General features: G+C 39.1%; 1 protein-coding gene across 16 annotated transcripts in view; it reads right to left on the bottom strand.

The window, feature by feature from the left end:
* Positions 1-24,498, bottom strand: part of SMARCA2 (SWI/SNF related BAF chromatin remodeling complex subunit ATPase 2) — a 229,409-nt gene that overhangs the window by 107,464 nt on the left and 97,447 nt on the right. For all 16 annotated transcript variants that reach the window (XM_078368139.1, XM_078368141.1, XM_078368146.1 and 13 more), the window contains 9 exons: positions 21,681-21,811; positions 21,406-21,463; positions 18,921-19,021; positions 17,388-17,535; positions 13,474-13,637; positions 12,083-12,149; positions 11,302-11,412; positions 8,487-8,729; positions 6,927-7,040 (listed from right to left, as the gene is read on the bottom strand). In XM_078368139.1, the coding sequence (XP_078224265.1) occupies positions 6,927-7,040; positions 8,487-8,729; positions 11,302-11,412; positions 12,083-12,149; positions 13,474-13,637; positions 17,388-17,535; positions 18,921-19,021; positions 21,406-21,463; positions 21,681-21,811 (1,137 nt within the window). The remainder of the gene's footprint in view (positions 1-6,926; positions 7,041-8,486; positions 8,730-11,301; positions 11,413-12,082; positions 12,150-13,473; positions 13,638-17,387; positions 17,536-18,920; positions 19,022-21,405; positions 21,464-21,680; positions 21,812-24,498) is intronic.

The following is a 24,498-nucleotide window of genomic DNA, read 5'->3' as shown; positions in this document are numbered from 1 at the left end:
TGGAACCACAATTAATAGTTTTTGGCCACACATTTTGCATCAAATGAGATTAGAGAAAAGCTCGCTCTTTTACAGAGAAGTTGAGAAGTGTAAGTAAAACTCCAAAACGTCTTTAGTTTTTAATGACCTTCTTGGCCAAGGTGGAAGAAAAATCTCCAAGATTAATAAATGTGTTATTTAATACAGGCTTCATGTTCTAGATAACTTATCATGTTATATGTTTAAAATACTTCTCCTTTTTTCTTTATAAAAAATTTCTAATTTCTTCAGCTTTACTGAGGCACAATTGTTTCATGGTATAATATTTTTAAAAGGTATTCTATATACAAATACAAATTATATACATTTAAGGTATGTCTGTGACATTCTGATATACACATACATTGTGAAATGATTACCCTATCCTACTTTTTCAAGAACTGTTAACTCACAATGACATTTGAAAATGGTAAAGAAAAATGTTGAACCACTTTAGACTTTAACAAGTATAATGGTAAAATGACATCAAGGACTAAATATTACAGGGCTCTTTCCATAGAAAAGGCCCTGTGCAGAGAGCTTTCTGTGCCTTCTCTCATTTAACACATACAAGAGCTCTACTGATACAGTCCCATTTAGTCTTCTCATTTTATAGATTTGGAATCTGAACACCACAGAGGTTTAGCTACAGGCTCAAAGATAGCTTTTCTAAGGCACAGTTAGGATTTAAGCTCCATGTTAGGATGACTAAGGATATTTTCAGGCTTCCTAGCTCTGCCTGAGGTTCACCTTCACCTACAACTCCTTGCTGGCTTGATCAAACCTTCCTGAATGTGGAAGGTGTGGCTGATGCTTGTACATTTGGGGATGGCAGATCCAGAGTTCAGGAAAGAACACTCAAGCCCCTTCCTATCAGTCAGCCACTGCTAAGGGCTGGAGGTGAAGGAGTTTGGAAAGCAGAAGGCATGCATGGTGACCATGGAGACAGGGAGACAAGCATCCTCAAAGCGGTCACGTCAGCAGAGAGGCAAGCTGCTCTCGAGCACCTGATGGCTGCTCTTGGAAGGCAGTCTTTCCTCACATAATTACGGGATTTAATACACATGATCAAAATTACATAAGCTGCCCAACTGTATTTTATGTTTGCTCCCAGACCTACTCAACCCCACACCACTTGGTTTCTGTGCTTTTCTCCAGGCCTAGGATGTCCCGAGTCTCAAGGCTCCATTTTAACTCTACTTTGAGGGCCCTTTTCAAGATCTTTCCCAATCACACTGTCAGCCAAAGCCAATTTTCCTTTCATTTCGATCAAAGTTTGTCAGTAAGCCTTTTTTTTTACAATGGTAAGGAAAAACAAGAAGACATGCTGAAGCTCAGTTTCCCAATATATATCTACATATTTAAATTATTATTGCATACACTAACATTAATGTCTCAAGATAAAAGTTACTTTTAGGGCATGCATCAATGTTAAAGGAAGCTGATTTATATACCTATTTAAAGGTGCCAATTTGATGATATCTAATATTTTAGGTCAATTCCAACCCAAATACCATGATGTGGCTGATGAAAACCAACACTAGGAATGAGAGAAGAGACAGGATGGCCTTTTTCCCATTGTTCATCTATGCTACATGATTTCAACCTGCACCTCTTTACAGAATCCTTTTAATCCGTTCTGGGGACCAGGGGTGTTTGTTTAGTTAAAATCAGATCAGACTAAATCTTTTTATCTGGGTACAGGAAAATGTGTAATGCCTCACCATTGGCAGAAAGTAAATGAACAAGGCAGCAAGGATGAATGCACTGTCAGATGCTCTGGGTGGTGGAGGCTCACTCTCATGCTTCCCTGGGATAACCTACACAGTGTATCCCCAGCACATGACTGGCTTTCAGACACACACACATACCTACCACACAGGTACCACTGTCAATCTCCATGTTAAATATCAGTAAAGATTTTTTTAAGAGAAGGCTCAATATATATGATTGTTCTAACATCTTCCTCCACCCAATGGATTACTAGTAAGCACTCCCCAACATATACACTCATGTGTACGTAATGGGTACCCCTGTCCTAAACCACCTGAATGTCTGACTCATTCATTCTGATTGGTGGGATGATGCTGCCTTGCATTGCCACACCACTATTCAGTGTGAGTAGCCCTCATCTCGACAGCCAAGTCTGTTGACTTCTCACGTCATGCCTTCCATTTCCCGTGTACTGCGCCTCCCACGTGGCCTGAGTACAGCATAATGCACAGAGCAGGCAATCAACAGGCATGTATTCAGAAAAGGGAAGGACTGAACAATTCTAAAGTCACCACAATGAATAACAGTGATGAGAGAAGTTTTTACAATAATCGTGCCAACTTCAACTTGCTTGAGTCTGAGTTCACCCCCCAAAAAATGTGATGGCATCTGTTTAGAGCATGCATGTGAAAGCGCCTCAAAATACACTGGTGCTATACCAAATGAAACTTGTGACTTCTTCACGAGGGTGATTCTCCCAGTAAGTTAGGCTCGTGAGAGACACTGAAGCTATTTTTGTTCAAATCATATGGAAAACTGAAGTGCTGACCTCATGTATCTGGTAATTATCTCCTAAGCAGTCTTATGTCAGTAAATGGCCTAACTGCTCCCTAAATGTGGGCAAATCAGGTCACTACACTGGCCCACCATCTCTTCTGATATACCCCTGTAGAAGTATCTGAACTTTGTTCACAGCCTCTGCCTGAATACTATTCTTCATTTATAATTCCCCTTCCTAAAGGATGTATGATTGGAATAATAAACCTAAACTACATGTGATGTGTATCACTGCTTTGTGAACTGAGATTTTTAAACAATATGATTCAATTTATGAAAGTCCCAGGTTCTCAACTCTATGGCATGAGGGAGGAACAAAGTAATGATTAATTATGCTAAGCATTCCAAAATTTGAAATAATGAATATACAAATTGCCAATGTAAGCAAAGCTTTTTTGATGTTTTACACAAATTATATCAGAATCATGGCTGATTTAAGGTAGGTCAACCTCTAGTTAACCTCTGACATTAGATACATATTTTAGCACATTTAGACATCAAGATATACCCAGTCAATTGCAAGTATAGTTGGTTCTTGATGATATGAATTAACAAAGAGTCAGCACAGACAACCTTAAATGGGAGCTAAATAGAAAAATCAATTTTTATTTAGCTTAAGTTGTTCTTATGTAATCCCTTTTCTATTTGGCATTCTTTCCTGTACATAAGAAATGGATTTTATGCCAACAGTTTGGCGGTGGTGGTGGTTTGGGAGGGCATATTCCCTTGCTCATTGTTTTATTAGACTAATATTAAAGCTAATTCTCCCATTCAATTGACCTGCGTTTATGAAATTGTGGCCTTTATATAACCTGCTTTAGTTTCACCTGAGAAAGCACATGAAAAGATGCTCAACAATATTAGACATTAGAGAACGCAAATTGAAGTTACAAGATACCACTATACACCTATTGAAATGCCTACAAATGTTGAAAAACTGACACTATCAATCACTAATGAGAATGTGGAGGAAGTGGAATGGTCATATATTTCTGGTAGTCTGGTGGGACTATCCAGTGGTTCAGACAGTCTAAGAAACAATGCAGAAGTTTCTTTTTTTGGCGGGGGGAGGAGGGGGAGACAGAGTCTTGCTCTGTTGCTCAGGCTGGAGAGCAGTGGTACGATCTTGGCTCACTGCAACCTCTGTCTCCCAGGTTCAAGCAATTCTCCTGCCACAGCCTCCTGAGTAGCTGTGATTACAGGTGCCTGTTACCACATCTGGCTAATTTTTTGTATTTTTAGTAGACATGGGGTTTCACCATGTTGGCCAGGCTGGTCTCAAACTCCTGACCTTGTGATCCGCCCGCCTCGGCCTCCCAAAGTGCTGGGATTACAGGCATGAGCCATCATGCCTGGCCACAGAAGTTTCTTATAAATCTATGTATACACTGACCTTATAATCAAGTAGTCACACACGTAAGGTGTTTACTGAAGTTAAATGAAAACCTATGTTCACACAAAAACCTCTACATGAAGGTTTATAGCAGCTCAATTCATAATTGTCAAAAACTGGAAATGACCCAAATGTCAAACAAACTGCACTGCATCCACATAAGGAAATATTATTCAACAATAAAAATGAACCAACTATTGATACATGTAACAACATGGATTAATCTGAAACACATTTTGCCAAACGAAAATAAAAAACAGATGCAAAAGGCTACATACTGTCTTATTTTGGAAAAGACATAGCTATAGACAGGGAAGGAGAACAGATTAGCGGCTGCATGAGGCTAAGAGCCGAGGGAGAGTTTGACGGAAAAGAATTAGTACCAGGGAATTTTTTTTTGGAGGGGTGGATGATTAAATTGTTTTGCACTTTAGTTGTGGGCATTGTTAACATAACTCTTCATTTGTCCAAAAGAAGCAACTTTTACTACACATAAATTTAAAAAAAATAAAAATAAAAGCCTCTTCTCTATATGGTTCTTTTTTCATAAAAACATTTGAGAATTACTGCTATGAAAGTATTTAGCATTTTCCTCCATCTGCCGTAGTTTCTTTCTGGATTCTTTGTTCAGGTTAAGTAAGACATAGACGCTCTTTGTGGCTGTAAGTAAGAAGTGGTGGCAGAGGAAACTTCTTTACCCGCTAAGATGACAATGAAATTCCCCAGGTTAAAAAAAATGCTAACAAGGCTAAAAAAGTAGAAAATGAACACCAGCCCAGCTGTATCAATAACAACCACATACACACACAAACCCCTTGAAAAGTTTGTGGGGACAGAAATGTGGGAGGGCTACAGGAAGTACAGCAAAGACAAGAAAACAGTGAGAAAGCTTAAAGAATAGGAAAATGGAACTCCCATTAATAACGGCGACAGTAACTCAGTAGGAAATAAGGAATATGGTAGAAGCAGCTGCCACTGGTTGGGTGCCTACTACATGCCTGGCAAGGTATTATGAGCTCTACATCCCTTTAATCCTCACAACATAAGGCAGATGTCATTTATCTTCCAGTTCACTGATGAGAACATAAGATCAATTTGGATTAGACGCCTTGCCCAAGTTCTCATAGTCAGAGATGGAGAATGTGGTAGAACCCATGCCTAGTCTAACAGGCAGAGCCCATAATTTCCACTTCACCAAGTTCCTCCAGGAAAAGATAACATGGCTGCCTTTAAAGGTATAGATACTTCTAAAGGTATCCATAGATAATACCACACACTGAGTATTTTACGTACCTCGAATATAATACTATTGATGTTAATGAGTACATGTATATTTTACGCAGGAGACATACTCTTGACAATTTGAGGGTAAATACTTTTTTTAAGTTTATCATCCTTCAAGTAAACTCAGGAATTTCTCTTGTAGAAAGAACCAAAAAATAAATACTTTTGCAAAGCAAAGAATTCCTTTGTGATATAATTAATCACCTCATAATCCTAACGCTGCAAAAATTTCAATTTTTATCTAGTGGATTTTCTTAAAATACACTTTCAACTTGTAATATATTTTTTAAAATCTATATTAGCCAGTCTTAGAAATGAATGAACAAGATCAAGAAGTTTTGCGGAATGAATAAACGAAGGGCTTCATTTTTTATACCTCTTCTAAAGAAAAAAAATTATGAGATAAATTAAAAGATTTAACATTTCATCGCTACCACTTGCAGAATCACTGTAACTGTATGCTAGGAAGTAATTCAAGGCAGCCACATGACCATTATGCTCATTCACCAGTTAATCTACTCAGTAACTAAACACCATCATGAACAGAAAAGGTGCTACCCAGAGGCCAAGACCACGGGAAATCAGAGGGAATATCAACAACATTCTACATCCAAAATGCATTCACCAGCAGAATGAAATACTTAAATACTTATACTTTCACTGAGATATGCATGGCATGAAAATCATTTTTATTTTTAATTTTTTTCCTGACTGTCAATGCATAAAGGATTAGGGAATAAAAATCTCTCTTAACAAAGTGATCAACTTTGTACACCATCTTGACAACTCCCACTTACAAATGAACAGGATGAACCAATCTGTCCAAAAATAGAGTCATTACCCAGAAAAACCACAATCATGCAAAAAAAAGACATTTCAGAATTGGCTCTTCCAAAGAAAAAACTCAAAGCAAAATATCTCATGCAACAAATAGTATACAGTGCTAAACTATCTTTAAGAGAATGAAACTTAGAATTTAAATATGCATGGTTCCAAAACATGATCAGAAACATAGTAAACTAATACTCAAATCCAACCCCAAAATATGGAGCTAAGGGCTCAAAAGGGGTTCTAAAGTACTGCAAACTAAGTTTCCAACAGTCAGTCTGAAAAACACTGGCTTAAAATGTTCGCAGGAACTTAATTTTTATGGCACAGAACAAAACCAATGACCCTGAACAATTACATGATGTGTCTGTAATTTACAGGAATTCTATTTTTGCACTTACTGTCAGAATGGTGACATCACAAACATCAAATGTTAAATAAATTTCTAGAAAACCTGCAAATGTTTACCACACCCTTGAATGATGATACAAGTCCCAAAGTCAAATCTTCCTTTCACTTATAAGCAGAACAATTCTACAGTGCCTGCAACAGTGAACTCAATGAGGTCAGTAACTTAAAAAAAAAAAATCTAAAATTAAAACATAAATGAGACTCAATGAATTTGATAATTTTATAAAATCGGCTCGCAAGTTTTTGTAAAACAGGCTGAAAATGCTATAATTTCCCTTCTCTCTCTAGCCCTACCAAACAAAAAAGCACTTTAAGATATTTTCAAGACACTTATAACCACAATATGAGCCTGCTGTTTAAGAAACACAATTTCGGAGGCAGATACTTCAAATGTATTTGCTGGAGAAAAAAAAACCTCACAACTTTTGATTGTGCCACATACTTTTTCTGGAAGCTGGGATTCAACTTCTTTCTTCAGTCTCCTTAGTAAAAATGGTCTTAATACCTTATGCAGACGTCTGATGATCAATATAGTTTCTTCTTCATTTAAGTCCACCTATAAGAGAGGCTTATATAAATTTGATTTTTTTAAGAAAAGGATAAAAAAAAAAAGGACATTTCATACCATAAAGCTTTATGTTACATTTATGTGTTTCAATACATGATTGAAATTTTACATGCATTAAATCCAGGTTTATGTCTGTTATACCCACCTCTGAATTACCTTTCCACCTGCCTACCAAGCAGTAATAAAATTACCTCTAAATAGGTGTCTTTGTCTTAATGCTGAGTTCTGTGGAAAAGAGCCCAGAAGCTACCAGTTTTCTATCAGTGGTGTCAACAGCCCCACATTGTATGTGGTATCACTGATGATGAAGGTGACAGAATGAGAGAAGGGGGGCAATAAGTTGATATGTTTCCGATTTAAAGGGGCAGCCTTAAATTAGGCTCTTCATCTTGGTTGTTTCAGTCACAGAAAAATACTAAAGGAACAGAGGTTTGAACATATAAAGAAGAGGATCAAAAGTAGAGTCTATCCAGTTTATGTTGGTGGCCCTGTAAGTCCCTCTAACTTCACTCCTTTCCTTTTCTCAGCCCTCTCTAGTTCAACTTTAGTCCTTTTTATAGATTTCCCAGCTTTCTCTTTCACCTTCTCCTACTAACCTCTAGGGGGCAGAGTTGATTGAGACTACTTTCTACAAATTGGCAAGCCAGTGAGTTAACTATTGACAGGGGGCCCAGGTGCCTCAAAATTAAAGGGCCAAACAATTCAAACCAAAATTTTGCTAAAGCATTTTTAGTGGCCTTTCATTCCTACGAATGAGGAACCTCTATGAAAATGACATGTGCCCATTTCTTTTCTTGCAATGGCCCATGTCTTGCTTTCACAAATGAGCTCTTAAGACAGTGGAAGGAACGGTAAGAAATTTGAAAACAAATGGCTACTCCAGGAAGACTTTTTATTTACACACAAAACTGAAACTCACACTAAAACCTAAAAAAAAGAAATAGAAAAAAGGTCTGCAGAAAATTAGTGAAAACTAGTTCTGTTTTACACACAAACTCTTTATGTGGAAATATTTTAAAGGGAACTTCCAAGCTTATAACAAGGAAAGATTTGTTTTAAAGCTTGTATTTAGTTGGTTAATTTGGTCTGCTTAAATTAATTCAGCAAAATATCTCCATGTTCATCCCTCCCTGTGACCCACTGCAGTTAAGCATTCCACCGGTCAGGACCCTTTTCTGGTAGCCTGGTAAACATGCTGGCAAAAGACAAAGGGGTTAGATGCCCCCAGTACCACTAGACCCATTTTCCCAGGAGGGGAAAATAACCCTGACAGAAGACCACGTCCACCCATTGATGGGTTTCATAAACTATGCAACACTGTCAACCACCCTGCAGGTGTTCTGTGGCTGTAATGTTCTCAGCTTTAGGGCCTTTCATTTCATTTCATTGTCATGTAGTGGAAAATAGTGGAAAAAACAAAAGTCAGACCAGTACCCTTTCACCAGTCATGGCAAATGGAGCATTAAACCATTGTTCGAAAGTGCTGCAGCTCTTAAAAATTGTGGGGAGGAGGAAGTTGAGGAGGGCCCAGAGTTCAGGGAGTTTATTCTGCAGCGGGGTCCCAGTCAAGAGGATCCTTCTGGGGGCCACGTAGTGAGTGTTCAAGACCTGAGTCAGCTTGCAGTGGTGATTCTTCATTCGGTGGCCTTCATCCACTATCATGTATTTCCACCGAATCTGTAACACAAGAGAAAGGATGGACATGTGATAAGCAAGGGAAAATAACAACTATTTCCCACAGGCAAGTGGTGGTGTGGAAAACCAAAGAACCCATCCTTGGTACATGATATGCTATGATTATCTTTAAGACAAGAGAATCTCAACAATGTCCCATGCCTGATAGGCCACATAAGACATCCTGTAATAACAGTGTTGAAGCAACAATGTTCCTTACCGACCATGTAATTCCAAATCAACTTCTTACAAAGAAGGAAATTTGGGCCCAGGATGATATGCTTGTTCCTACATGTGGATTGTGCATCTCCTCATCCAACGCCCCTTCTATTAATACTGTATCATGACAGCTATCCCACATTTCATGGTCATGCTACCTCTGCTCACAACAGGCACAGAATACAGGTACCCACTTGAAGCAGAAGTTAATGACCGATTTTTCCAAGATGGCCCTAGCAGGTTCTATAACTGAGATATTCTTGGCTCCATGCCTTCTTTTCTATTAGCCTGGCTGGTTACTACCTTTAGGGCTTGGCTCAGAAGTGTGTTTTGTTTTGTTTGGACTGGTTGCTAACATTTAAAAGTTGGACTATTTCACATAAAATCTATACATACAGCTTTTCAAAAATTAGTTCTGACAACCAAACTCCCTCAATCCATGCACATTCCTTACCTGTCAGATCTAGGACCCCTGTTTTATCTAAAATAAAAGGATCTATTCACTGGCAGAAAGGGCAATACAAAAATATAATTCCTCTATTTATGCCAAAACTGCAGAATTAAATACAGCAAACTTCCCCAACGTGACTATCGCTTAAAACATCTAGAAAGCTTACATGGCCCAGTCCTCCTTCCCGTCTACACAGTTCCCTTCCTCTCTCATAACTTACCCTTCAGTCCTCTTAAGAGTCAGTTTTTTAAGGTGAGAACAATGAGGAATGTTCCACTAAGCCTATCCATTCTCTACAAAACAGTGGCAATGGCCAAGAAAAACATCTGGTGCTCAGATGTCCCCAGATCCTGCTGCAAAGCTCCTAGAGAGAGAAGTGAGATGAGGAAAGTATTCTATACAGTCCTTGTCTTCCTCATTAGAAGCAGCAGATATGCCAGGGGAAAAGGTATAAAATCAGTCAGGCTGGGATGTACAGGTTTAAAAAAAAAAAACTACCCCATTTTTTTTTCCTTCCTCCACAACCTCTAAGAAAAGTGTTTAAGGATAATTAAAGCTGTACAATCAACTACCTCAAACTTACCAATAGCATGAAAAGAGGCAAGCAGACAAAACATATACAAATCTTCTAAATCTACTTTCCTGCCTAATTTAGCTTACAAAATAATAAGGAATCAGAGGCCTTTGATTTTTCTATTGGGTCTACTACTAATTAGGTCTTCCACTTGGAAAAAATTACTACCCCTTTCCCTAGCTCCATTTCTCCGGTAACAAACAAAAGCAGTGCATCTCGTTATCAGGCGTCTCCAATGAATCTTGAAATACATATGCAAAAGACACAATACGAATTTTTTAAAAAGGATCCCAAATGTACAAACACATTCCCATAGTAATATTGAAAACACATCATTTCTGACACTGCCAAATTCCTCTCTGAGTGTGAGGAGGTGGAACATAGCACTGTTGCCAGTGCCATCTCAATTATTAAACCTCCCCTGGGAGCAAATTTCCTTTTTGTTATTTCCTATGATGCCATGAAGGGAACTCTCAGTTCCCAGAGCAAGAGTTTAATGCAGAGAAAGAACAGACCCCAGAAATAGAGATTCTGTTCAATTTTGGACATAACTTAGTTTCAGATTAGAGTGCTTTCAAAACACCATGGGGTAAAAAAAATTACTAGAGAAAAAAAATTGAGTTTTCATTATTTGTTCCATGAAAGACGGTACTTTCCATCATTCTACACGAACGTATTAGAAGACAAGATGATATAAATGAGGAGAAAAGTTACTACTTTGTGGCTAAAGGACAACTGAGGACATTCAAATTAGGAGACATATTAGTCACAGAAACACCTCTTTCTCAGTTCCAAATAAATAGTCACAGAAACAGCCTTGAGAAATTCCAACAATGATAGTCTATTATTTCACCAGGAAAAACCTGAAACAATGCTACCACAAAAGCCACGGCTTGGATAAATGTTCATATGGTAGAGACCATATGGAGAGGTGCCTGGCTCATCTTCGGAGAGACAAAGGCACAAGAGGAATGAAGTTACTGACAATATCTCAGGGCAACAAAAGCAATTCTTTCTTTCCAGAGCATGTTCAAAGCTGTTGGAGAGAAAGAGTTGAAGAAGGAACCAGATGAATTTTTTTAAAGAGATGTAAACTCATTAACTAGGAAAGGATACGTAGGAGCTGCCCCAGGATCAATCATACACACACACACACACACACACACACACACACACACACACACAGCATGCATGAAATCAAATCTATGACCAAAATATACGAAACTCTGAAAAAATAAAGAAAGGGACAATTATACTACTGATGTGGGCAATACTTCACATTTCAGTGTGATGGTCCATATTAAAGACAAAATAGTTTTTTTAAAACATACCTTTGCAAGAATGTGCTTGTCTTTTATAATATACTCATAAGTAGTCAAGAGGACATTGAATTTGCCACTCCGTAGCTGGGGGACAAGGGAGCGACGCATGGCAGGAGTACCCTAAAGGAAAGAAAAAGATATATGCATGATCCAATGGACGTAGATGTGCATTTTTTTCTCACTATTCATAGCTTAATGATACCAGACATGTGACTGAATAATGTATAGCACACATTCTCATAGACTGATCTATTATATACGAGAAAGTCTTGGGTAAACTGCACACATCTTGACCCTTTTCAGATCTTTTTTAGAAAGCTTTTCCTACCAAAGACAGAGGGAAGGCAAAGAGAAATGGAAATGACAGTGACTTTGTGGTAGTAGAGAACCCGCTGCTCTGCTAAAAGGCTCCACTTCTACTGGGAAAGTGGAGCAGGCAGGCCGGGCACCCGGGTAACCGCCTGGCTGTGCAGGAGCAGTCGGCACAGTAGCAGCCCACAGTGAGCCAGTCAGCAGCACACAGAATGTGCGGTATTTGTCATTTGTATTACTCTCATCAGAAACCTTGCAATATGATAATTAACAATTTTCTTCTGGATTTCACTATCTGAAAGTAATTATGGTTTATTACAGTAATCTTCTTGGGATGATTAACTCTCACGGTTTAGTACATGATGTACATGACAAAACTTTACAACCAAATACAGTTCACAGATGTGCATATGGAATGAAGAAAACAGGGTCTATTTTTTGCTTTTCCACATTTATATATAAATACAGCATTCCAAACCTTGTAAGAAATTTTCACCACAGAAGGAGCCCATTTGTCAAATTCATATGTCCAGTTAGATAGAGTCCTATGGAACAAAAAAAATACAGAAAAAAGACATTTGTATAAAAATCAATGGTTAAAAAGATGTTATTCATTTTCAGGCCTCACCTTGAAAGGGGGTACAGAATATAATGTATCTCAACAACATATTTATTTTAAAGTTGTGGAAATAAGAGATAAGTTCAAAATAAACTGTCACAAAACACGACAAGTTTGTCTGTGGTTCATAAAAAAAATCTTATAAGATAAAAACTAAAGAATACATAAATATAGAGAGCAAAAACTAAATGTTAATAAGATATTGAAAAAGAGCAATTGCCAGAATGATTTTGGGAATCTTTATAAACAGCTATATAAGTTCAGAAAAAAGTTGAGTCAAGAAAAAGAAATTACAAAATCACATGAAAATATTAAATAAATATGTCAAGAGGGAACAGGGGAAGAAATACTGAATGACTTTTATTTAAAGCCCCCAGAGTCACTGCATATATGATTCAGAACATTGAAAATATAGATTAAATGCAAAAGATGCCTAAATATTATAGATACAGATAATTCATACAAAAGGGCTGTAAACAGTCTTCATTAGAAAAATATTCAAAGAAAACACAATAACATTAACAGAATCCTTCTTCTTACTGAAGGTCCAAGTTCTTACCAGCACTGAGATCTAGAACAAGACCTGTGTGAACAAAGCTGCAACCTAACACACACAGGCAGACACACTGAGCTCCCAGGGAGGGGCTTACGAATCATTATGCCCTCACTCGGTAGTGCCCACTTTAGACCTTCTAAGAGCCACCCAGTGGGGGAGGTACTGGGAATGTAACAGTGAACAGTAAAGGCCCGTCCTTACTAAGCAGCAAACTGATTGAAATATTACCTCAGTGTACATACTAAGGTTATTTTAATGTAAAATTTATAGTTATGATTTTGATATATATTCTGCTTTAAAAGGAAGATTTAAGAATATATAATCTTTTGGAGATGGAATAAGGAAAAAAATCAAAGAAACTTTACACACACACACACACACACACACACACTTTCCCCTTTGCGTGCCACTTAAGGAAGGATGATGAACAACACTCACCATGCAGTGTTGCAGCTGTGTAGACGTGTAACGCTAATGGCTGATAAAATCACTCAATCACATGCTTAAATAGTCAATCAAACAGGCCAGGGTGGGGAGGGGTGGGAAATTAAAACCTAATTCCAGATTATATGCTCTCGGTAGTCTGATTTAGGTTACCACATGCTACAGTTCTGTCTTAAGTGAAAAACAACCACAAGCTACTAATAGGGCACTCTACAACATACAGAACTGTGGAACAAATGACTTTACTTACGAAAGGGGAACAATGATGAGATAGGGGCCATTGAGTCTTTTGTGCTCCATCAGATAAGTGATGAGTGCAATGGTCTGTATGGTCTTTCCTAGCCCCATTTCATCAGCTAAGATTCCATTCAAATTGTTATTATACAGGGAAACCATCCATTCCAGGCCCTGGAGCTGAAATGAAGAGTAATTGCTTCAATTATCCAAGATCTGCACAGGTAATTAATACTAATACAACTCAAGTGAGGCTGTGACTTCTTAACTCCTCAGTGCTATACGTTGGGTTTCCCACAGTAGGAAAACGGGGGAAGCACCAATGCAAAAAGAATTTAAAATATGAGCACCAATGCAAAAGGAATTGAAAATAATCATTCCTGCTGCTTGGCACGTGCTGAGTGTTAATCAGATTTAGAAATGATGGGCTGTAGCATACCGGTGAGTTTTAAAGCAGCTTTGCCGCTCATCCATACTTAGTATTTCACAGTATATGACATTCTAGAATGAAAATAAATGAAAAAGCCCAAACCAAAATCTAATCCAACCACTCCAAGAATAAAAAGCCAGTGTGAAGGCAGATTTGGCACACAGATCACAGATTACCAGAAACAGCCTTTTTGGTAATAAAAAGGCTACTCCCGGCATGAGATCCCCTCAGCAAGGAGGCAGAGTGACCAGGGAGCCAGGGACACTCTGCTGGGACCACAGGAAGACGTTTCTCTTCCTGGCAGAGAGAAAGTTCTCAGGCAGCACTTAGAAACTTTGCAATGTGGGTACTTCCCAAAGGCTGCACACTGGAAGCTGACTGGCTGGAAGCATGCTCAACAGATTTCTGAAGTACACAAACACTGCACCAGAGATTCCCCATGTTAAAGTACAAAAGTAAGGTTGGGTGAAAATACAAAGCTGTTAAACCTCCATCATCCCCCACCCAACAATTCCCTTCCACCATTATACCACAGATGCTGGATTTAAATGATAAAATCAATTATATATATTTTTTCTAAAGTCAATTTAGCTTGCTAATGATGTTATGCTTAGGGAAATGTGAATCTTTTATGTAAGAACAAAGCAAGTAATTAGTTTATTTAAAATATTTATTAAATGACCATCCTGTGCAAGAGGCCATGCAAGGAGCTATAGCAGATGGATACCAAGGTCTGTAAGATGCATGTCTCCCTTCAGAAGCTTAAATCAAAGAGAAAACAATGAACAAGGCACATATACACATGTACCAAGAAATGGCTGACAGTACCAATGTGTATGTATACATATAAAACTGTATTGACAAGAATTTCTCTTAGGGAGACACTACATTGGTTTGAAGCAATACTCCCATAAGCCACTTGAGATACTTTATACTGTGCAAGATTCCAAAGCCACCCTAAAGGTTTCTGAGAACTATGGCAACACCAAGAGATAAGAAGAGAAACAAGAAGAACCTCCAAAAGAATCGGCAAAAGATAGAGGGAAAGGGGGGAAATTATTGTACAGCAAACAGCAGACAAAAGAACCTGTCAGCCTGCAAATGTGACTCTCAAACCACTAGACCTAGTAAGACCCTCAACTCAGCTCACGAGAAAAGTCAACTAAATACAAGAAACATGTTGCATACTCCATGGGAGTAAATTTTTTTTTTTAAGTGAAAATTGGTAAAGGGGCTGAATTTTGCATTTGCGCTAATTCAATACAAAACAGAAAGAGAAACCAGCAGCAGAGGACACTAGAAATTCACAAAAATTGTGGGGCGTAATTTGTACTTTCCAGGCTGGAAACTGGCAGAATCAGCCAGGGGGAAGATTGGATACTGAACCAAGCTTATGTGGCCCTTTAGGAGTAGCAGGAAGACCTCAGCCATGTCAAGGTTAAATAAATATTAATGACACAAAAATCTGTCAAGAAGCAAAAAGATAGAAAGTTTACTCATGGAGTGAATTATCAGGGAAGGGTTTGAGCCACAGCTTGAACTGGTTTGTGAGAAATGCGAAAGTTCTCAGAAGGCAGATAAGGCTAGTCAAGATTCCAGGAAGAAGGACCTTCATGAGGTATAAACCCAGAGAGAGGCAGTGCAAGGCATGTTCAGGGAATCCACAGCAGCTCAGCAACACAGAGGCACAAAATTCACATGTGGAAGTAGAAGGAGCTAGGTTTGAAAAGGGAGTGATAAAGAGTGCTTAGAACGTTGGATCACCGGAGAAAATCCATGTGGCATTAAAAGTTATGTACAAATAATTCAAAAGATGGATCTCCCATACAGAGATATATACAAAAGTTTATTAGAACATGCTATGAGCTAAGATCTATGGCAGGTAGGCCAAATAAGATCAAACTACTATGACATGGTCTTTGAAGAAAACATGACCTTACTAAGGCCAGAGCAGTGGTCCTCAGAGTGTGCTCCGGGGTTCCCGGGGGCGTCCCCAAGACCCTGGCAGGAGATCCACAAGGTCAAAATTATTTGGATGACAATACTAAGGCATTATTTGTCATTTGTACTGTGTTGACATATACACTAATGACACGAAAGCAATGGTAGGTAAAAACTGCTAGCGCTTTAGCACACATAAGGCAGTACTGTACTGGCGGTCCTTATATTCCGCACTCTATGCAAGAGCAGCAGACACAATATCAAGTTAAGAGTGGAGAGGACCTGATGCCAACAAGCACACTTTCCGAAGTGCTTCCTAGAAGATGCTAGTCTTACAGGATGGTAATTGAGGATATAAAAATAGGGCTTGGTAGTCAAAGAAGTTTGGGAAATACAAAGTTAAACAATGTCAAGTAAGTCATTTTACTGCAGGATGCCCACGTGCATTATGGATTACGTGTCGATTTCCACAGAGTCCTGACTGTGCTGATGGGCATGTGAATTAACAAGAGGGGGCACTGCCAAAGTGACCTGTCTCGCTGTTGTCAAGGGGCAGTCCAGGGTTATGCCTATAATCAATAATAAGACCCTCAACTCATGCTCACGAGTATCCAAGTTAGGAACGGTAGATTCTATGGTAACCTTAGTTACAGTATTAGCCACAGACCTCTTTTTTTAATTTTTAAGGAACAAGTCATAGAACAAATGTCTCATGAAACACACTTTGGAAAACATCACAAGGTGGTAGAAGGTAGAACACTCCTGTGTTCTTAGCCTCAATCGAGACAGGTCAGGTCAAACATTGGCCTAATTTTTAAACAAAGCAGAGATGCTCACAACTTTATCTTTTTTTTTTTTTTTTTAGATGGAGTTTCGCTTTGTCACCCAGTCTGGAGTGCGTGGTGGTGTCATCTCGGCTTACTGCAACCTCTGCCTCCCAGGCTCAAGAGATTCTCCTGCCTCAGCCTCCGGAATAGCTGGGATGACAGACGCCTGCCACCACACCCAGCTCATTTTTGTATTTTTAGCAGAGAAAGGGTTTCACCATGTTGGCCAAGCTGGTCTTGAACTCTTGACCTCGAGTGATCCACCCACCTTAGCCTCCCAAAGTGCTGAGCCACCGCGCCTGGCCTATTGTGTCTTAAGAAAAGGCATAAATATAACAGCTTCTCCTAGATGAGTTGAATCCATGACAAATAAAATCACAGTCACACCTAAAAATGTTAAAGAAATACTTTATCTACTTCAAGATGAGGCATGGATGTTCTCCAGTTTAATAGAATGTGGCTGGGTTTTCCATTTTGCAGAGATCACTTAGAATTCATCCCAAAAGCATAAAAGAGAAAATGGATATGGCATTCCCTAGTTAAGATGGTAATGGGAAGTACTGTAAAAGAAGAATTACAGGCACAATGAAAGGAATCTCAGCATTACAAATGATGTGGCCTAAAATGTCTCTTCGTCATCAAAACCTCTTAGTCAACATGTGCACGACATACTCCAACCAAACTTAGGTAAATGGTTACGACTTGCCAAGGAAACACAAACCACGCTATTACCTGGTAATGCTTTAGGGTCCCGTTAATGAGGAGGGCGGACTGTTTCTCCACCCTCTCCGAGATGGCATGAGCCACAGTATAATAGGACTGGGAGCCCCTGGCACTGTACTGCATGCTGTATTCATCATCCACGTCTTGCTTAGCTGTCCTGGGAAAGGGAAAAGTGGAGAATCACACACAGACAAGCTTGAGCATGTGCTGTTTTACTTGATTCAAAAAATGAATTGAGAACCTAAAATAGCTGCAATAAGTATGTTTGATTTATCAACCACTACTTGCCATGCAGTTAATATACACTATCTATAACCCTCACAAAAAGCAAGTACAAAAGGCATTAGGACGTTCATCCCCGTTTTATGCATGTGGAGAATCTGAGGCTTAGAGAGGTGACTTCATTTCTTTGGATCACATAAAAGGTAGTGACACCAGGATTCAAATGCAGATACCCTTGACCCAAAAGACAGATAGGAGCCTGAATCCTACACCTACAGATGAACACTTTGCCAATAAAGCTGTCCTAGACTATTAGATACAAAGATAAATCCTATTCACAGAACACTGGCTAAAGCCGGGAGGGCAGGGGGAGAGGGCGACCCAACATTAAAGGAGTAGGAAGGAGGAAAGGTAGGCTTCTGTCTTCTGTGCCTTGTTCATGAGTTAGTCGTTACTCTGCAGGCAATGAGGAACCATTGAAGGGGGCTCTTAATACCTTCAGTGAAGGATCAGGGCAGATTGGTAAAAGGAAGGTCCCTCAAGTGGGGCACACAGCCATGGAATAAAAGGGAGAAATATGAGGATGTCTGTTTCTGGTTCTGAAAAGACCTCATCTTTTAAAATTTTCTTTTTTGCATATTGCTTCACAATAGTTTTCCTTTAATAGCAGAGCTATCCAAGCAAAGAAATGTGCAAACCCTTGATGGAGGGGACCAAAGGAATAGATGAGACAAACAGCCAGGGTACTCGGAGGGTTGGAGAGAGTACAGGGCTGGGCGGGAGTTGGTGGTCAACTTGGCTCTGGCAGCAGGAGTAAGACAGGAATGGCATCTCTCACTAGGGTTGCAGGGAGAGTGCTGTCATTAAGGGAGGCAGGAAAGGCAGCCAAGCAGCCAGTTAGGGAGGTTAAGTTTCATTAGTTCAATCTGGGATTGAAGTGCAGACGATACATGTGAGGCTCAGAAGTGAGCCTGAGCTGCAGGCGGTGATTAAGAAGAGACAGAAGAGGAAGGAAGTAGGAAGGGAAGAAAGTGGGAAGGGAAGTGAAAAAAGTGGGACGGGAAGGGGAAGAGAAAGGGGAAGGGAAGTGGGGAGGAGAAGGGTCAGGAAGGGAGGGAGGAGAGGGGAAGGGAAGGGAGGGGAGCAACATGAAACCCTGAAACCTGGGAACGCAGAGCTCAGTGGTGACCTCTAAAAACAGTTTCAAGCAGAGTGTGGGCATGAAGTCAGCTGCCTTCCTTAAACAAAATTTCCTAAAAGAAAATTCATGAAGCCTTATCCTCATGCAATGCATTTCCCAGGGAAAGACTCAATACACACTCTATGATCTGCTTAGCATCCTTCTCAGAAACTTCTTCACTATTTGGATCCAAAAGTATTTTCTCTTCAGTTTCCTGCCTACTGGACTCTTCTTCCTCATCCTGGAGAAGGAAAACAGATAGGGAGAAAATTACACTTTAATAAGTAAATCTCTATGACTGACATTTTCTGAAAAAAAGATGAATTAGTATTCAACTTCACAAATGAAGTAAGATCGTACAATTCAGGGAGGAAGTAAATTTACCATCTACTTAAGTGAGGCATACCCCCATTCCATTGCTGTTGAAATCACAAATGAGAGAATGAAGGGAATCTTCTGAGGATCCGTTAGAACCCTTGCTCCTGAGAGGAAGTATGTAAGCATCATGCCAGAAAGATAAATATTTATCATTATTTGGTTATCAGAGTCCTATAGACCATATTTGTTCTCACTCAGTAGTAGCATTCTCTGCAAAGCCAGATTGCAAGAGATCTTAGGATCCTCCTTCTCATAAAAACACTCTCTGAAAATGCCCATGGGATGTGGATGGCCCCATACATGTCCACTGATAAGGACCTGGATCTTGTAAGCACACTGCTTTCTGTGGCTGATTCACATCAACATTGCAGAGTATTGAGATTAAAAACTCTTAATAACTTGGCAAAGGATTTCAGTATCTCCCACTTCTCAACTGTGTGCTACGTCCAGCTGACCCATTTGAAAGTATCACTAAGTGTTCATTCTGTCCACTACTAACCTGGTATAGAAGGCTAAATCTTTCCAGACCATATGGTAGAATTTCCTTGAAAAGCAGGTTTAAAGAGAACCATGCTTTTCCATAACTCTTAAATGACATAGTATGAACTGACACGCTATCGAGAAGAAAAATCAAACCTTATGACAGCAGATCATTTAGAAGCAGGGAGTCAGCTAAGGTCTTGGCACAACTCCTTCATTTTCCAGGCCAGGAAATAAAGTGCCGAGAGGGGACATGACTCTCCATGTGTCACTAAGGCTCACTTGCAGCACACCCAAGCAATGGGCCCAGGGACAAAGGCTGTCTGTGCTTGTCATCCTCAGGCTGGCAAATGCTGGCTAGGCAGCAGCTTTATCTTATCTCTGCCCATTCTGGCTCTCTTTCCCAAAGAGAAGATTCTTCTAATAGGTCATTTATAAGCCCATTCATCCAAGTAAACAAGATACCTTTAAATAAAATACCTTAGTGATAGAGTCACTGGGGGAAAAATAGCATGTCCCAAAAAGTGTTTGCTTTTTTTTTTTAAAGACAGGATCTTGCTCTGTTACACAGGCTGGAGTGCAGTGGCATAACCTCAGCTCACTGCAGCCTCTGCCCAGGGCTCAAGCCATCCTCCTACCTTAGCCTCCTGAGTAGCTGGAATTGCAGGCATGCATCATCACGTCCACTGCTTTTTATATTTTTTGTAGAAACTGGTTTCACCATGTTGCCCAGGCTGTTCTCAAACCCCTAGACTCAAGCAATTCTCCCGCCTCAGCCTCCCAAAATGCAGGAATTACAGGCATGAGTCACCATGCCCAACCGTGTTTGCTTTTTAATGACTATGCGTTTTTGTAATGTAACTTTTATTATTCTTCCTCTTTTAAAAAGCATTAAGTACTCATGGAAGACTAATTTGGAAAACACAGGTCCACAACTAGAAGGAAAATAGCCATTGTCTTGAGATCCTGGTAAGCTATTAGGGGTAAGACTGCTTTACCTAGTCCTACAGCACTCTCAAAAATATCAGATCTAATGACTATATATTAACAATGCTCTCATAAAGGAGATCAAATCTTCTTTTAATCCTTCTATTTGGTATTATTAAACATTTTCTATGCAGTTGATTTAACAATTATTTTATTATTTCTCAGTTTCTATTAAAAGTACCCAAGATCCCTGCTTTAGGTTCTAGTTATACTAAGTATTGCTTCCAGGGGACTGAGAAGTTCTCTTTGGGTTACAAGCATATCTAAGGAATTCAAACAAGAATCACAACTGGAGAGAAATCAAGAGGATCAATAAACTAATTACACCAAGCCCATGTTGCCCTTTTTGTCTAAGTCTCCAGACTCAGAATTGCAAACAGACTCTAAGGTCTGAAGAACTTCACAATTTTTTGGCAGCTGATTCTCAGTGTGAATCACTTACAGGTATGGCATAGCCCTTCCCAAAGTAATCCATCTCCAATTCTCCCCAAAAGACCACTTCACCATCTCCAAGTTAATGCCAGCTTCTCTCTCCTTGGTTCTAAGTGAACTTAGAATGTGCCAAGTTTCCCCACTAGCCAGGACCTCTCAAGAGATCACTGTCCCACTAGGCATACACCATCAAAGCATTTGTAAATCCTTAGCCCCAGCTGTCACCCAAAGGCCAATTCTGGAGGAAGAAACAACAGAAGGACACAGGCCTGGGCTTACATTCAGGAAGAAGTTTCTTCCTCTGCCAACTTTCTAACCAACAAACCCCAAACAGAGATACATACATACCTCCTCCTCATAATCAGAATCACTCTCTTCACTGTCGGATCTAGGGGCAACTTCATAACTAAGAAAAAAGAGAAAGAGGAGGGGGCTTCGTTTTTTACATTATAAAACAATAAAGACACACATGACTTAATAGCACATTCTGTGTGAAAGACAAATCCAAATAACAACTTCAACCATCTCAGCAAAGGCTGTGTAGTTTTACCTTCGAGATTACTCAAGATTACCAAAATCTGCAAAGCAAAAAGAACACCATGAACGCTGCTTTCATGCCTTACCCAGGATTCATTTCCAGCCAGGCATCCAGCTGACTTGCTTTGGGTGCTTCTGGTCCGAACAGAACCTTGCCGGTTTCCGTGTGAGTCACTTTGACCGGGAGGTCGCTCATCTGGCTGCTCTCATCTATGGGCTAGAAAGCAGGGAAAAATATAATGTCACAGCTTGGTGTTAAGACATTCTCCCACTTCTGTTCTGTGCTGGACGTTTCTCAGCATTTTTGCTGCCCAGCATCTAAAACCTTGTTCTGTGTTTGGAAATTTCACTACCTAAGGAATTTTGGTGGAAGGTGAGAGGCTACCTCCCACTAAAGAAACAAAGTGCTGCCTCCCTGGCTGCTAAGACACAGGCACAAACCTTAGCTCCACCAACCAGATACATCACCAAGACTGTGAGTTAGGAGCTAGAAGTTCAAGGGTGGAGGAACCAACAGCTGTACTGGTGCAGGGCAGACTACACCAGCAACAATGCCAGGAAAGCAGTAATTGTCTTGCCAAGCTTCTTCCTGCTCCCAACTACAGCCTGTCCTCACTGGACCAGATGTAGAGCATAATACTAGGGATAGCCCTGAGTCAGGTTCCTCCAAAACCCTGGAGATCTGATGAGTTACCCACTATCCTATCAATACATTCCCTTTTTATTTAAATCCGGCAGAGTTGATTTTGGTCATTTGTAACTAACAACCCCTAATTCCTCAACTAATATTTCTCAGATAACAACTATTGCCAAGTCATGGTTTCAGAGAGAATGAAAAACAGAATAGGTATTACAACCATGTCATCTCATGAGTGGCTGGTTTGACTTCTGCAGAACCAGGGTTCTTTATCCAAAACTAACCCCCCCCACCTAGGTATCTAACCCAACTAACTGGCATCTATGAGTGTGATATAGAAAAAAGCTCTGCTTCTCTGAAATCTGGCAAATTTACCAAGATTAAGCTAAAGTTCGTTACTAGGCTAGTATATCCAAGGAACACAAGAATCACACTTGGGTACAATCAGCAACGAATGAATGTTCCTGATTACAAAGTGACCTGTACTTCTAGGAGAAGATCCCTAAGTAAAATGTTTGTTTGGAAATGCCTGATCAGAGAGTGGTTCAAGTTATCTATCTCCTGAAAAGTAATAAAAATTGAATTTTTAGACAATTCATGAATTCCAAAATTTTTCCTAAATTACTTTCAATTGGAATTAAGCAGAAATGATAGGATAACATACAGTACACTATAGTTTATTTTCTATATCTTATAGGAAATGACCAAAAACAAAACAAAACAGAAAACATACACCCAATGGTTCTTTTCCCTTACACCCCCAACAAGCACTGTCAGCATAAGAAACAACATATTTGCAATTATCACAAAAATAACCTTAAAAAGAGAAAAGTCTTACTCCAGATTGTCGTTTTTTTCTTTTGTGTGTGCTAAAGCAATGGTTTTGAACATCATTACTTTGCACCCCAACATGACACTTCTTCCTCATTAATGTAAAAGGTCATCTACATACTCAAGAGATAAAGAAGGAAATCTACCATTTGCTATCATTTCCCTTGGAAAAATCATACTCTTATCGTGAACCATTATAATATATAGCTTGTTTTTGTGCTAATGTCATGCCTCTAAGAAAATTGGAAATCACTGTAGATGGAATTAGAACTTTGGCAAAAGCACTGAATGAGAACAGCAGAGCATAATAATAAGAACATTATTTCAAAACAGAGCAAGATGTCTACTTTGCAAGCCTTAGCAAACAGGACATACGTGTTAAGATTAAAAGAAAAAAAGATGTATGTCACAAGCCCAAGATCAGTAGCTAATTTTCGCAACAGATAATAAGATATAAGAACACTATTACGTTAACATGGTAAATCTCTCCCTGTGAGCCTGTTAATTATAGACCAATGGGAGGCATACTTAGGTAAGGCTAAGATTTTGCAAATTAGAGTGGTTTCTAAGAGCTTTAATATATAGTATTCTTGTCTCATAACAGCCCACGGAGTTTCTTACACATCAGACATTTATCCTGATCCTTTCTTTCCTTGTGATGGATTATAGTGGTTAAGTAACATTTATTGTTCAAGAGGTTTCTGCATAGAATAGTGGTTCCGTCTTTTTTTTTCCTGCATCTCCGCTATTTAAGTTCACAATACAACTAACTGTGTGCAAAGTGATACCAGAATGGGAAGTGGCAACCTCCCACCCACTCCAATCCTCCAAGTAGGTTTATCAGAATTTGTGAGACAAAATGAAGATAATTTGAAACAAACTCCCTTCCCATCCTGTTCTGGGAGTGTGCCTCCTTATTGTGAATCGCTGGCAGGGAACCTTAAATTCTTCAGAAAAAAAAATCCAATAAATAAATAATTGTATCCTCATGATTCAGGAGAATATTGAAACTACTAGGAAATGAATTTTAGAAATAGGCTGATGAATACACATATAGACACTATACTGCAAGCCTACTAATAATTTCAAAATAAGTTAACCAAATATGTGACTTCTGCAATTTATGTATTTTTATAATTTCAAATTAATAATAAACTAAAGAAACTAGGTCATATTTTATGCTTCTGTATCATTTACTGGGCAATATAATTATAGAATTATTTAAGATTCTTATGCAACTTATATATTTGTAAATATACTATTATATGTGCACAGAAAACTCTGAAATAGTATGCAAGACATTTAAAATCAGTTGATTGATTGTCTGACATGCAAGTAGATTATTTTTCACTGTATCTCTTCTGTATTATTTTAATTTTCTATTATGCTAATGTATTATTGTTCTTACTTACAATAAATAGCAGTGTAAGAATAAC

The sequence above is a fragment of the Callithrix jacchus genome, chromosome 1 (assembly GCF_049354715.1).
Source record: "Callithrix jacchus isolate 240 chromosome 1, calJac240_pri, whole genome shotgun sequence".
Taxonomy (NCBI): domain Eukaryota; kingdom Metazoa; phylum Chordata; class Mammalia; order Primates; family Cebidae; genus Callithrix; species Callithrix jacchus.
Note: the sequence above shows the minus strand (reverse complement) of the source record. Positions and strands in the feature narration are given on the sequence as shown.